This window comes from Callionymus lyra, chromosome 8, assembly GCF_982586985.1.
Source record: "Callionymus lyra chromosome 8, fCalLyr1.hap1.1, whole genome shotgun sequence".
NCBI classification, from domain to species: Eukaryota; Metazoa; Chordata; class Actinopteri; order Syngnathiformes; family Callionymidae; genus Callionymus; species Callionymus lyra.
In genome coordinates this window covers 19,110,395-19,124,883 of record NC_141825.1, presented here as the reverse complement: position 1 = coordinate 19,124,883, position 14,489 = coordinate 19,110,395, and the positions used below count along the sequence as shown (strand labels likewise).

The 14,489-nt window shown below is 39.4% G+C and overlaps 1 protein-coding gene across 2 annotated transcripts in view; it reads right to left on the bottom strand.

The window, feature by feature from the left end:
• Nucleotides 1–11,291, bottom strand: part of abtb3b (ankyrin repeat and BTB domain containing 3b) — a 112,615-nt gene extending 101,324 nt beyond the window's left edge. For both annotated transcript variants that reach the window (XM_087798127.1, XM_087798128.1), the window contains exon 1: nt 10,309–11,291. In XM_087798127.1, the coding sequence (XP_087654253.1) occupies nt 10,309–11,167 (859 nt within the window). In that variant the 5' untranslated portion in view covers nt 11,168–11,291. The remainder of the gene's footprint in view (nt 1–10,308) is intronic.
• Nucleotides 11,292–14,489: the final 3,198 nt, after the last annotated feature.

Genomic DNA, 14,489 nt, shown 5'->3' with positions numbered 1-14,489 from the left:
AGAATGTCTACGTGATATTGACCGTTTTCTGTCTAACAAGAGATTCAGCTCGACGTGCACGGACATGCCTCCTATGATATCAATGGTTTGAACACTTTTTTTTTGTTTCACATCCTCGGTTGTTGCTCAGAGCGAAGAATTGTTGTCGCTTTTCCGAGTGGCTTGTATTTTTCTTTGCACAACAATACAAATTAAAAACAAGTAAAAGAACTGTACACAAAGTGACTCAACACAACTGAGCTACAGGCTGGCTGGTGTTTGTTCAGTTGCCGACGATAAGAATTAGTCCTATAATACAATAGCTTGTGTGAGTCTCGTCACTCTTCCACTCTCTTTTGGATCTTCTTGTTTTGATTCCGGCCATCTGGGCTCAATTGTTGCTTGGATTTCTTTCCTCCGACCATGAAAACATTAGCTATTGATTTCTGATTGAAACACACTGGATCTCACTCAGCACGTCCAAAAGACGTCCCTATTCTAGAGTTTTATCCTAATTCTTGTAGAGAAGTGATTCCTTGACACTATATCTCAGCCCAGAAGGAACTGGATGATTAAACTGCACAACCAAAAGTCAAATAACTCTATCTCTTGGGTTTACTCCAGGCACTCCAGTTTACTCCTACAGACCTATAGATGTTGATTTAGTCCTCTTGATTTTTTGACAAATCACAAATCTGCTCCTAGTATCAGTTCGATCCAGCCTCTCAAAGTTGGATAGGGTACCGGTGAAAAAGGTCCGTTCTGCAGGGCCGATCTAGGCAACTATGTTTCAGCTGACGTCACGAGGAGAAGCATATCAAGCAGCTGCTGCTAACAGAAGAGTCTCTGCCGCAGTGTGGATGTGTGCGGAAGTCACGCCACAAGATTCAACAGCACCAAGTAAATTAAGCATCTGAAGAAACAAGATATGATGAAGCAGAGCCGAGGGAAGCCTACAGCCTCAAAAATAACAGAAAAATACAGGTGGTTCAAAAAGAGGATTTCCTTTTTCTTGTTAAATATTCGGAACTACAGTACTACAGCCCCCTGCAAAAGTTAATAAAAGAAGAAAAGCTAAGTACATTATTTTAGCTCTGTTGACCTTTTTAAGTACCACAATATTAACCTCAAACCCTTTCACTCAACTCAAGTTTTATTTTAGTAAACTATGGAAACTCCAGCCCACCATGTAATTTAATAAAAGGTAATTGGTTAAGAATAAAATTTAACAATAATTTAAAGCACAAAAACAGCTAGATTTCCATCAATGCCCATGTATTATACAGGTAGACCCCAAAAATGGAATGATCATGATACAGCATATGTTCAAGATGGCCTTCATGGGCTCTGATCTCCACCCTGATACTTCCTTGAGTTCAATGATGGTCCATAATGGTGCTGGATCTCCCCGCGTACACTCTGTCTTTCAAGTACCCCTTTAAGAAATCTGGTGGGGTAAGATCTGGGCTGTGAGGTGCCCCATGTAAAATCCGCCTTGAACACTGGCCACCAAAGTCTCAAGACTGATAAGCATCTGAACATACATTTATTGAAAGGAAAAACTGTTTAAATGGAGGAATGGGGATAATTATTCATAAATGATTGATTCAACAGCCATGTTGACATTAACCAGAATATAATCCTCACAAGGTTACATTTTGTCATCTACGTGTGCCCTTTCTGCCGTTCATTAGACACTATTAAACAGCCCTGGAAAGGTCAAGCAGATAATGGCACCAAAATCCGTCTCTGGGAACCATTACACTCAGTTAAACTGAACGTTTTCCCGGCCAAAGATTTTCACCTGCTCAGATATTTTGAGTCAGAATAAATGAAGGCGGGTTGAGATTCTTTGGGTAAAGCGTAGTTTCACCACCTTGTCTGGTGAATCTCTCGTTTTATTCTTCAATATCGAGGCACAGAGACAATAAAAGTCACAAGGTGAGGGAAAATTGGCTCAAAAACCTGAATTGTGTTTTATCACTTGTCTCTTCTTAAGAAATTGAACTTGGCGGGAGCTATCTCTCTCTCAGTACCAGACTCTTAAGTCATATCAGCATTCCTTTCTCTTTTTTTTTTTCAGCAGACCGACCGCTGGACTGCGTGGGTGTGTGATTGTGTCTATTCCATGTGGCTTTGCTACTGAGGCTTAATGGTCTCTGCTGGTACATGGTGGTACCATTGCTTCACACTTTTCCCTTCTTTTCACTCGCAGCATGTGTGCACCAGCCACCGATGTCTCCCGGACTATATTTGATGAGGAACAAAAGATCTATGAATTAAGTGAGAACTCGTTGACCTTTGAAGTTTCAAGCCCCATTTCTTCATGACACATAAAACATGAGAACCATGTGAACCACTGAGCTTAAAGAATGTTTGATTCATTCTAAAGTTCACGAGACAAAACCCCCAAAGCCATGAATCCAGTTCCTTTAATCTCTTCACTATTTCATTTATAGGATCTACTGATAATTCTAAAAGTACACATTTATTCTGAGGCTGAGAGTAAAGCACTTATTCTTTAGGTTCAAATCTATCTCGCCCAAAAAGTTATTTTTTAGGGCAATATCCATGAATGCATAATTTGTTAACATCTCATATAGCATATGTTTCGTATTGTACTCAATTAACTATGACTTCATAATCTACACTACATTAAACTCCCATTACAGTGCCAATTAAAAACCGCAATATCACTGGTTGTTTTTTTTAAATCCCCCAAGTAAGTTGACAAAAATGTTTAAGCTAGCTGATAATATTTGCCATTGGGGTTTATAGGGGCCCCAGCACCTGTGTGGTTTACTCTGGTTTCCTCCCAACTCCAAGAACATACACAGGTTGACTGAGTACTGCAAATTGTGAGTGTTTTTTGTAGAGATAGGTTACTGAGGCCTCATGAAACAGCTGTGTAGTGAAGACACTGTATCATGATCGATGATTTTATTTTGAAAGGCCACTAGATGGCATTCTCTACTTTAGAGTATTTGAAGCCTCATCAAACCCTCACTGGAAAGAAATAAGCTGTAGAAAATGTATAAAAATGAATAATTAGTATATTCATTATCAAGGCAATGCAACTACAAATTCAAGTAACCATCCTAAGCAGCATTAATGCTAATGGGAAGTACGATTGAATGAGACTGAGGTCTTGATTGGGGAACCATATACATCTGGACTTGTTTAAACCAACATAATTACAGTTTTTAAGTCAGTAATTTCACTTGTCAAAGAAAAAGGGCATTTTATCCCAGTTAATGTGGGTGAGAGTCTGCAATAAGACCAGCTTAAAACAAAGCTGTAAACAGCTCAAATGTGTGTACTCAAATGCAAATATTGTCTCAGATCTCAGGACCCAGAAAGTTATAATATCATTTCTTTCTGAATAATTGCTACTCTTCCTCAGTTCATTTAAAAAAAAACTTGTAGGCACAATAAGTTGTATCAAGATGATCTGTTCTATCATTGTATATATTAGCTTTTAAATCTGCAGAGGTCTAATTGACCATTTCTCAGAGTCAGCCCCAGAACTGCAGAAATCGCTTTGATTCCAAAAACCCTGACTCCGCGAGAATCCTTCTTTTATTCCGGAACACCATGTTCAAACTTGACGGCGAAGGAACCGCTGAGGTCCGTTTTAATAATCTAAAGTTGTGTTCTTTTCGCTATTTTCCTGTAAAGAAATACATTTCCTGTTCTGTCAGGATACAACAGCCTAAAGACGGGAAACCCAACACCTACCTGATGAGAAAAAAAAACTGAGTCAGACATGGGTGATAGAAACCTCCTGACATCTTGATGCATGTGTGTGTGTGTGTGAGTGTGTTAATGTGTGGGAGGCCTGCCATATGCTAAAAGAGGCTTTGCAGAACTGCTGGAAGCTGCAGTAGGTGAGAAATGCTGAAGCATCAGGTACTCATGAATTCAGTGCCTGTCATGTTTATTCATAACCAAAGTGATAATAAGCTCTTCCACTGGTATACATTCAAGTAACTAATTACATGAAAAAGTCTGTTGGATTTTATTTTGTCTTTATAAAATCTACTTTTTCCCCCAATCTTGTTTTATAATCCAACAGGAAATAAGGAACTGGGGGAGGATTTTGAGACACTTCAGAGCCTACAGAGCTACAATTAGCTATTTCTTCTTTTCCTCACTTTTTTTTTCTTCTAAACTCTCGATCATTACTTATTTAACACGATCACGAAGGCAGGTGTAGCCTTCCGTGGAGACGAGAGAAGGTTCTCAGGCACCTGCAGCATGAAGAAGAATGGTCTGTGTTCTGCATACAAAACTAGTAGATTAAATGTTGTGATCAGCGTTGAGAAAAAGGGATCATGTTGAATTTTCACGGATTTAGATTTGGCCTTCTGTAGTCCTTCCTTAACTTCCTAAACCAAGTGTGAATCTCATGGCCCAGGGGACCAAATCCCTCACCCTCAGTGATTGTAAGTGGCCCGCTGGATGGTTGTTTCAAGATAAAAGTAGGTTAATGTTCATACTGAAATCATGACCTTTAAATATGACAGTTTTTAAAATAAGATAATAGCGTATCGATGTCAAGTAGTATTCTGAGAAATCCAAAGAACTTTGAAGAAGGACAAACACAGAAATAATTTAGATATATCGAGACTCCAAGAATAAAAAACTAATATCGCAAATAGCCTGCTTGTTACAGACAGTTTAGTAAATATTCATTTTGTTTGTGCAATTTTTCAAGTTAGTTAGTTTAACCCTTTCATTGCCTCATAGCCATTCATACAGGTATCCTCTAACTCTGATTCTGCAGTATGTCTTTTGTGTTTCTTTTTTTTTTGTAGTTTTTCGTTAAAACATGTAATGCCATTTGTTTATCTGTTATATGGTTCTATTTCTGTACTAACCTGATAAATATCTGATGGGTGAATGAAAGATACATGTGTTTTGCATGTTGGATACATCATCTAGGTCTGAGGTTTTTGGTAGTAAACAGAAAAAAGGAAAGACGAAAAAGAGGAGACACAACTTTCACTGCCATTTAAATCTCCCCCTCTAATCACTCTGCCAAGATGACGATTGTTTAGAATTCAGGAAGGCTGCTGACTCTATTATTTTAAACTGTATTGTAACTGACTCTATTAAACTGTTATTGGTCAATTAGCCTCAACCCTTTAAACAAATGTAATTGTAATTATTTTTCTGTATTTTATTGGTGGTGTGAGACAATGTATCTACAATTGGAATAAAACGATATTTTCTCGACTAATCAGGTTTGTAATCAGACTTTCTATCTGCACTATAACTATGTCCTTGTCATACTGAGCCAGAAACAAAAGCAACAGAGCTTGTTTGATTGGACTTTTAAATAAATCTTAAAACTGTGTTTATGTATCTACGTTTCAAGTCGGTTGAAGAAAAGTCATCTTGACAACAATAGCAGCCAAGTATGTCTGTTTGAGATTCTGCATCACCAGTGTTCGATAAAAGAAAAATGACTTTGACTCATAAGGATGAGGGGAATGGACTGGGAGATTTGGCAGTTCAATTTTGCAGGAGCAGGCGAGCTTATGGTTGAGCTGCTCTGTGATTGTTTGTTTGCTCTTAGTATAGACACAACAAAAGGACGTGATGCTGGCTGACCTTCTTCCGCCCCCATCTCATCTTATGCAAAGTAAAGAAATAAGAGTGTTTATCAATCAGCGGGTGAAAACTGTTCAGTGTCTTCATTGGTAACATTTGAAAATGACATCAACAGAATACTGCAATTCATTAAAGATTGATTTTAGAGCATGATGCTTACAGGAATCTTTGTTGCATTGCGGCGTTGAATCCTCTTGGCCCACGCTGTGATTTTACTGTGAATTATTTCTGATTTAAATGTTGTCATTACATTCTGAGTATGTGATAATGAGTCATGATGAAAGCTTTTAAACAAATGTGGAAAAAGGCGATGATGAAAATTCTAATTAGACAAACTCAAATATAATCTCTTGAGAATAACTTTTTAAATAGGTAATTACATTTGGGACTTCAGTGGCAAAGTATTAACTTCAGTGGTTCAAATTTTCCTACTTTGACTTCAGGCACCTTGGAAGGGAGCAACCAATAAAACTGATGTAATGTTAATGAAAAAGGGAAAGAAGGGTTCCTTCGTGAAACATGCTTAAAATTGATCTCTATCTGTGAAAGCAAATTTAATTTACGAGCCAGTTATACCACATATGAAAAAGGTCATGTATTTCTTGTCTTTTAAAGACCCCATCAGTGGGATTTAAACAAATGTTTCTGGCTCCTCCTAGTGTCGAATGTGCAACTGCAGTACTGCAAAGTTCTCCTGCCAAATTTATGGATTGGTTAAGACGAAACTGGAGGAAGTCTTTTGGGGTTTTTTTCTGTTTCTCATTTAACTTCCTTGTAACTTCAAAAACCAAGTCTTTTTTTCTTAGTTCAAGAGCTACTTCAATGGTACCTTTGGTCATTTATGCAACTTCCACTCTCGGCGTTGCCTGTGATTGGTAGCACCTAAAGTCGGCTCCTGCTCATGTCTCTACTACACTGCAGAAAACTAAGCAGAAACTGTTTCCTTCAACTAAGAAAAATCTCTAAATTTAGGGAAATGGTGTCACAACACGATCTGGAGCTTATAATCAATGCGTTTGTGTCTTCTCGTTTAGAATATTGAAACAGTTTATTTTCATGTCTTAACAAGAAGGATCTGTCTCGCCTGCAGTTAATACAAAACTCTGCAGCGAGAATTCTGACTCGCTCTAGTAGAAGAACTCACATTTCTCCGATCCTTAAAACTCTTCACTGGCTGCCAGTTTCTTTCAGGATCAAGTTTAAAATTCTGGTTATTTCTTTCAGATCTATTCATGGTCAGACTCCTCCTTACATAAGTGATATTATCCAGCCTTACACCCCAGCTCGGGCTCTGAGGTCTGTGGATCAGAATCTACTGATGGTTCCGGGCACCCGGTTCTGGACCAGAGGAGAGAAATCCTTCCAGACTGTTGCCCCTAAGCTTTGGAACGATCTTCCTCTCCCTCTGTGTTTGATGGATCTACTGACTCCTTCAAGAAACATCTTAAGACATTTCTATTTGTGCAGGCTTTTCCCTGATTTCCTGGGTAAGTAAGTAAAGGTTATTTGTAAAGCGCCTTTCTAGACCAGGTTCTTTTTAACAATCAATAAAAACACTGTCAGTGAAACAGAAAAATAAATCTAATTATGGACAATTTAATAACAATTGTAGATGTACGACTCGGGGGGAAAAGCAAATTTTACTTACGAGCCAGTTATAATCACATAAGCAAAGGTCATGTACTTTTTGGCTTTGAAAGACCCAATCAGTGGGATTTAAACAAATCTTTCTGGCTCCACCTAGTGTTAAAGGTGTAACTGCACTGTCGCACATTCTCAGTCACACATTTTATCTTCCTGGTAATTAACAAAGGTCAGTAGCTAATGTGACAATTATTGACCTTTTCAGGCAAAGTAAGCAGTGAAGAGAACTATTAAAATAGCAAGAGGGTACTGCAGCATGAGTGATAATAAATTAGGGGCGAAAATAACTAAAATTGTAAGTAATGTTCCTTTAAGTAATGCATGCTTAGTAAAGTCTATTATGCAAGGATTTCGTGTAGGACAAGCTTCCAAGACAGCATTGAACATAAACGTCTACCTACTCTCTTAAAGCAAGTTACCCTGAAACAAAGCACTCGAGTCTTCTGCAGGTGATTCATCGATGCAGCTATAGAGCCTGTGAAAGTCGGAGCATCTTTTTCCTCCCTCGCTCTATAACTCAGTTTAATGCACATCAGTCTGCATAATGCATGATAGCGCAGTGGTCCCCTCAGGGCCCTTCGTTACGTAAACCTGTTGCCGGAGAAGCCACAGCAGCACTTTTACAATATCAATTGACGCTGAGAAAAGAACATATTGATGTAGTCTTTGATGTATTAAGTTAAGCCACGTTAGACGGCGATCACTTGCAAGCGTCGTGTCCAAAGCAATTTCTCACTGGCAAAGAAAATCGTTATCAAAACAGCCCTGATAAGATGCAAAAGAAAACAGTTTGACACATAACTCTACACTCCTTTTTTCATCATCCAAGGATATGTTTATCAACCTTAAATGCAACCGTTTCTGATGTGAGGATCCATGTGAGCAAAGTACCGACAATAAAAATGAATTCTATTGAAGTCTCTATGCAAGTAAAACCAGGACACAAATGTTGGAAAACAGCAGGGAGAGCCCTTTTGACTGAAAGCTCTCAGAGTGAGACGTTAAGCCTCAGGATGTCAGGTCCTACTTCCACTTCTCCGCAGTAAAGTACACAAAGGAGTCATGTTGAAGGGAAAGAGGTCTGCAGCAAGACTGGGAAAGAAAAAGAGAGCTGCTATACTTGTATCAGATTGTAATAATGAGTATTCAGCTTTGAGAAAACATATAAAGCAGAAACTACCGTTTCATTTTAAAGGCTCACAACAAGACTTCCAAAAATACTCCAGAACCAGAAGCTTAAAACAATAATTTCTTTCATTTTCAATCACATATTTATGGTTCAGGGACCTGTACCGTCAATGGGGCATTTACACCGGAACATTCATTTTTAATTTCTGTATTCATAATTATTATCGTCTTAATTTGTTTTTGTTTGACCAGATTATATTTGACGTAACATTAGACTGACACTATTGACACATCAAGTTGCTTTTCTTGATGTGTCAGTCAAGTTGACTTAAAATCAACCTAAATAACCCTGTATATGATTGAAAAACAGAGTCATCATCAGACTATCTTGTAACAGAATCTTCTCGAGCTATTGCTGATTCAGCATCATTGTAAGTTTATTTTTCATGCACTTAACATTGTTTTTTCGCCAATTATGTTATTTTATATTTATTTATTTTTAAATTGCTCAGTGAATACAATGTCAAAATGAAACTGGTCCCCAGTGCAAAACATTGGCAGTTCATGTGTTTTTTCAATTGTAATTTTCCTACTTTCTCTACACTAAATGGGGGAAACCTGGTTTTACCCTCTGCTTGGATGGGTTTCCCTTAAACAATCTTCTTTTCCCAGCGTCCAATTACATGCATATGACTTCAGGTGTTCCCTCTGTATGCCCAACATATGAGGAAAAATGGATGGTTGGAAGGATGGACCCCACTTTTTGACATTGACTTTCACCCGTCACATGTTTTAAAGCTTTAATCGTGTTTAAATTAAACTATATTGGTTCACACCTGTGTAGTTTCAGTGATTCTTTCACAACTTTCTCATCACTTGCTGGAAAACTAAAGCGTAAAATGAAGAAGACAGGTTTTAGTCCTTGGGGCGCCGCTGGTTTGGGTGGAAAATCTGGGTTCTTCCACCGCTTGGATGGGTTTCCAATAGACGTTATGCTTTACCCACAGTCCCAATATAGGCAGAACAAATTGATGATTGGTAGGATGAACACTGTTTACCTTCACCTGTCACAAGTTTTAAAAACTCTAAAATAATGTTTAAATAAACCTATAGGTTCTGACATGTCCTCCAGGAGACCTTGAAGCTATTAGTGAAACATGTATATTTCTGCATCTTGTGATTCTTTCACTCCTTTTCTCAACACTACCTGTAACATTACAGTCTAAAGTAAAGAAGGATTCAGGTTGTATTACTTGGGAAAACCCTGGTTTGGGGAGGAAACATGGGTTCTCCCTCTGCCTAGATGGGTTTCCCTTAGACATTTTGCTTCTCTCCCATCGTATAAGAAAAAAATGGACACCACTTTTTGACATTTACTTTCACCTTGCACATGTTTTAAAGCTTTAATCGTGTTTAAATTAAACTATATTGGTTCACATGTGTGTAGTTTCAGTGATTCTTTCAAAACTTTCTCATCACTTTCTGGAAAACTAAAGCGTAAAATGAAGAAGACAGGTTTTATTCATTGTGGCGCCGCTGGTTTGGGTTGAAAACCTGGGTTCTTCCAACGCTTGAATGGGTTTCCAATAGACGTTGTGCTTTACCCACAGTCCCAATATAGGCAGAACAAATTGACGATTTTCTCAACACTACCTGTAACATTACAGTCTAAAGTAAAGAAGGACTCAGGTTTTATTACTTGGGGGAACCCTGGTTTTGGGGGAAAACATGGGTTCTCCCTCTGCTTAGATGGGTTTCCCTTAGACATTTTGCTTTTCTCTCATCGTATAAGAAAAAAATGGACACCACTTTTTGACATTTACCTTCACCTGTCACAAGTTTCAAAGCTTTTGAATGGCGCATAAACTATCGTTTCACGTTAGTTTCCATCGCAGCTGCGGCACATTACGCACAGGTGTGTTGATGTACTTCCTGACTCACCGCTTGCGTTCTTCCCACAGATCAGGTGTTGCCAGGGCTGCAGGGACCCCCACAGCTCCCCGTCGCCGTTGACGGCCTGCTCCAGGGTCTCCACGGAGAACCTGGGGACGCCGTTGTCTCTATCCAGCAGCGCGCTGCGCAGCCCCCGCTGGTACAGCTCCCGGAACAGGCTCTCCATCGCCGCCGCCAGGTAGATGGACGCGTGCTCGTGGATCCTCGCCGCCACCCTGCTGTCCACCATCCACCGGAAGAACTTCCCCACGTTGAAGACGAGCCCGCAGCGCGTGGACTTGCCGCGGCTGAACTTGTCCTCGTCCGTGCTCATGCTGTACAGGGACAGGGCGCCGAGGGCCGCGCCGGTGCAGTGCGTGGACACGCTCCACGACAGCACCATCCTGATGGCACTTTGGATCTCGTATTTGGTGCACTTGGCGTAGCGCAGACTCAGCCGCTGCGCCTCCTTGGCGACCCGCACCAGGACGCGGCTCGCCAGCACCGAGAGCCGGTGCAGGACGTCCTGCGCCGGGGTCGGCAGGCTCATCTCCTCGTCCTTGCAGAGCGCGCTCGCCACTTCCCCGAGACTCCACGGCACATCCTCAAGCTCGGGTAGTTTCGCGCACTGCCCCGTGCACTCCAGGGTCTCGGCGTCCTCCGCCAGGACCGTGTTGACCGTGTCCAGGCTGTTGTGTCGACTGTGCATCGAGTCGGTTACGCGCCAGTGGTGATGGTTCCCTCCATGTGCCTCCGAGCAACACAGCGACGCACTGGAAGACCTGAAGGAGTCGGCGGCTCCACCATAACCCGAGTCTAGCGTCAAATCCTCCAGGGTCCTGGCGGGTGACTTGCTACTTCTTGCCATGACTGCGCTTCATTCTAGCAGGCGGGGCGCGTGGAAAGTGGTGGTGGTGGGAAAAAAAAAAAGGGGGGATCGTGCGCACCGGAGCTCCATGCACGGAGTCTGGAGACTTTTTTTTGTTGCTCAAAAACGAGAGGATCCCCTTCCCAGTAGAAGTTTCACAGCAGCAGATGGAGGTGGAGCTGTGGAAGGACCAACCACTCGCTCAGAGCCAATCAGATCTCCGGACGCAACACTTCGGAGCTTTTTTTTATTGGATCCCTCTGGAGGATCGATAGAAAGTCACTCATGTTTCTCACCGATCACTGACCAAAAAAAAATAATTTAAAAACAAATTATTTAAGACCGTCTTCCAAATGGATCCTAAGGGATGTTGCGCACTTACATCAGAGCTGTCGGATGTATGGAGTCAGCCATGTCTGATCGTAACATGACTCGATGGCATTAATAATGGATAGCATGCATAATGAGGGGTTCTGGTGCAGAACTCGGTCAAAAGAAAAGGATAACTTCCAAGGTCATTTAGAAAAAAAAAGGGTCATTTGGCTCTACATGTTTTACGTTCATTGACCATAATTTGTTTTTTATTTTGCTTATTTTGTTGGTTATCTAATTTCATTATTTTGTTCTGTACTGACAGCACAAACAATTCCCATGTTGGGTTTACAACTCTGGCAATACAAGTTTCGGATTCTGAAAATACGCATTTTTGTCACAATAAAAATGGTGTTTCTTCTATTTTTTTTTAAATAGCACGGCGTCTAATTTATTTGTATATTTTCGTTTAATATTGTAAATAATGTATGTGTTAATGTAATCAAAAGTGAAATAATTCAAATAATTTGAGATTTGTGTCCGGCATCTTTTCAGCATCGGGTTGTAACTTGAGCAACAGCGAATCTCAGTGGTGAGTTGACGAATGACAACTTCTTTTAAAAAATGAAAAAAAAAACAGGTTTTTTTTTTTTTATGCCAACATTTTTGTAGAATTATTTATTTATCACGAGGAGAGATATGGAATTACCCAATATTTATATCAAGTAGTTATAAATATATTGATTATTTTTTTGATTGTTTAAGTGGTTTGTGACCCTGGTCTGGAAAAGCGTTATATAAATACAAATTACTTACTTACTCACTTACAGAAGTTTGTTGGAGAGAAACCATAGAAATAGTTTGAAAGTGGTTTATTATTCAGTAGAGTGTTGCAGTGAGCTAATGTATGTATCTTTGTCAAAGATTTATTGAAGTGAATGTCCCTGAGGAAGTTAGTGCTGTAAACAAACTACTACCCTTGAACTCACTTTCCTGCAGGCACCATAGAAGGATGAGTGGAAATGTGTTTACGTACAGACCAGAGTTTGAACCATTTAAAGACATTTAAACTTCCAAATATCACAATGCCAAAATAAAACCGGTCCAATTTGGACCCCCTTCTCCAGGAGGCCTTGAAGTCAAAAATGAAACTTGTATCTTTATGCATTTCATGTGTTTTTTAAATTTTAATTTTCCTCTTTTCTCTACACTAACTGCGGAAAACCTGGTTTTACCCTCTGCTTGGATGAACATTCTTCTTTTCCCAGCGTCCAATTACATGCATATGACCTCAGGTGTTCCCTCAGTATGCCCAACATATGAGGAAAAGTGGATGAATTGAAGGATGGACCCTACTTTTTGACATTTACTTTCATCCATCACATGTTTTAAGGCTTTAATCGTGTTTAAATTAAACTATATTGGTTCACACGTGTGTAGTTTCAGTGATTCTTTCCTAACTTTCTCATCACTTGCTGGAAAACTAAAGCGTAAAATGAAGAAGACAGGTTTTATTCCTTGTGGCGCCGCTGGTTTGGGTGGAAAACCTGGGTTCTTCCACCACTTGGATGGGTTTCCTATAGATGTCATGCTTTACCCACAGTCCCAATATAGGTAGAACAAATTGATGATTGGTAGCATGAACACCGATTACAAGTTTTAAAAACTCTAAAATAACATTTAAATAAACCTATTGGTTCTGACATGTCCTCCAGGAGACCTTGAAGCTATTAGTGAAACATGTATTTTTCTGCATCTTGTGATTCTTTCACTACTTTCTCAACACTACCTGTAACATTACAGTCTAAAGTAAAGAAGGATTCAGGTTTTATTACATGGGGAAAGCCTGGTAATATTACTTGATTTTGGTATGAAAACAACAAAATGCATCACTTAAGGAATGACTGTAGGTGGATGCGTTTATTTTTAATGAATTATTTTAATTCAAGAAAAAAATATGTACCTCCCACAAAAAAAACGTTGGTCTCTTCATATGTGGGATTTTACATTTCATTTTTTGAGTAGATATCCAGAACAGAGAAACTGCAATACTGTCACCTATTGTCAACTTGCAGAAATACATCATATGATTTCATTACTTTATCAGTTCTAACTATCATTGTGGAACTTAAATCTGCAATATATACAGTATATTAAAAATAAACGTCCCCTTTAAATGTTTAATGTTGTACACTACTGGAAAATGTTCAGGATGTAATTGTTATGTATTTTGCTCTTCAACATAAGAACAAAATATACATCTATCATCCTATTTGTCATGAGCATACGTTCCTAAAATGCTGTTGTATAATGTATAATGACAGGCTTAAAATGATTTCCAATTGTGCACCTTGACAATATACTGTAGGTATATATTTTTTAATGTTGTTAGTTTTCATTTGTATGTACTCGTTTATTTTGAGTACGTTAATTGTGCTAAATAATGCAATAATGGGATGAGAAACTATGATAACTAGTTGTTTTTTAAAAATAGTTAGTTAGTTACTATTTTTGCATCACTTTTCCAAAAAGTATAAAAAATAAAGAGAGTGACTTAAGTATGTCCCTTTTGAAAATTACGTGATTTTATTGTAACTTGAGCAAAAAAGAATTCTTAAAACATTCAACCAACGTGCTCGAGATTCTGGCATTTGTACATATTAGCTGTACGCTCGGTGAAAATTACTGACATTTAACACGGGCGGTGTTTAGCGAACCTGACCCACCGACACGCTGTGCTAGTGTTAGCGGCACAACCTCACTGTCAAATCTAACACACTCGAGCAGAGCGAAACCTCGCCGTGATACATGTGCTCATCCGGGTCCTTCCCTTCGTCAGGCACATTTCAATTCAAAGCCTCTCAATGGCTGATGCTGTAATCGCTTATATCGTGCTTATAACCCGTGCGGATGGACTTAACTTGATAAAAAACAAACACTATGTGCACGATATTCCTATTGTGAACCTTTTAAACGCTATTTGAGCTCAAATAAGCTGTGTTCTCTGTAC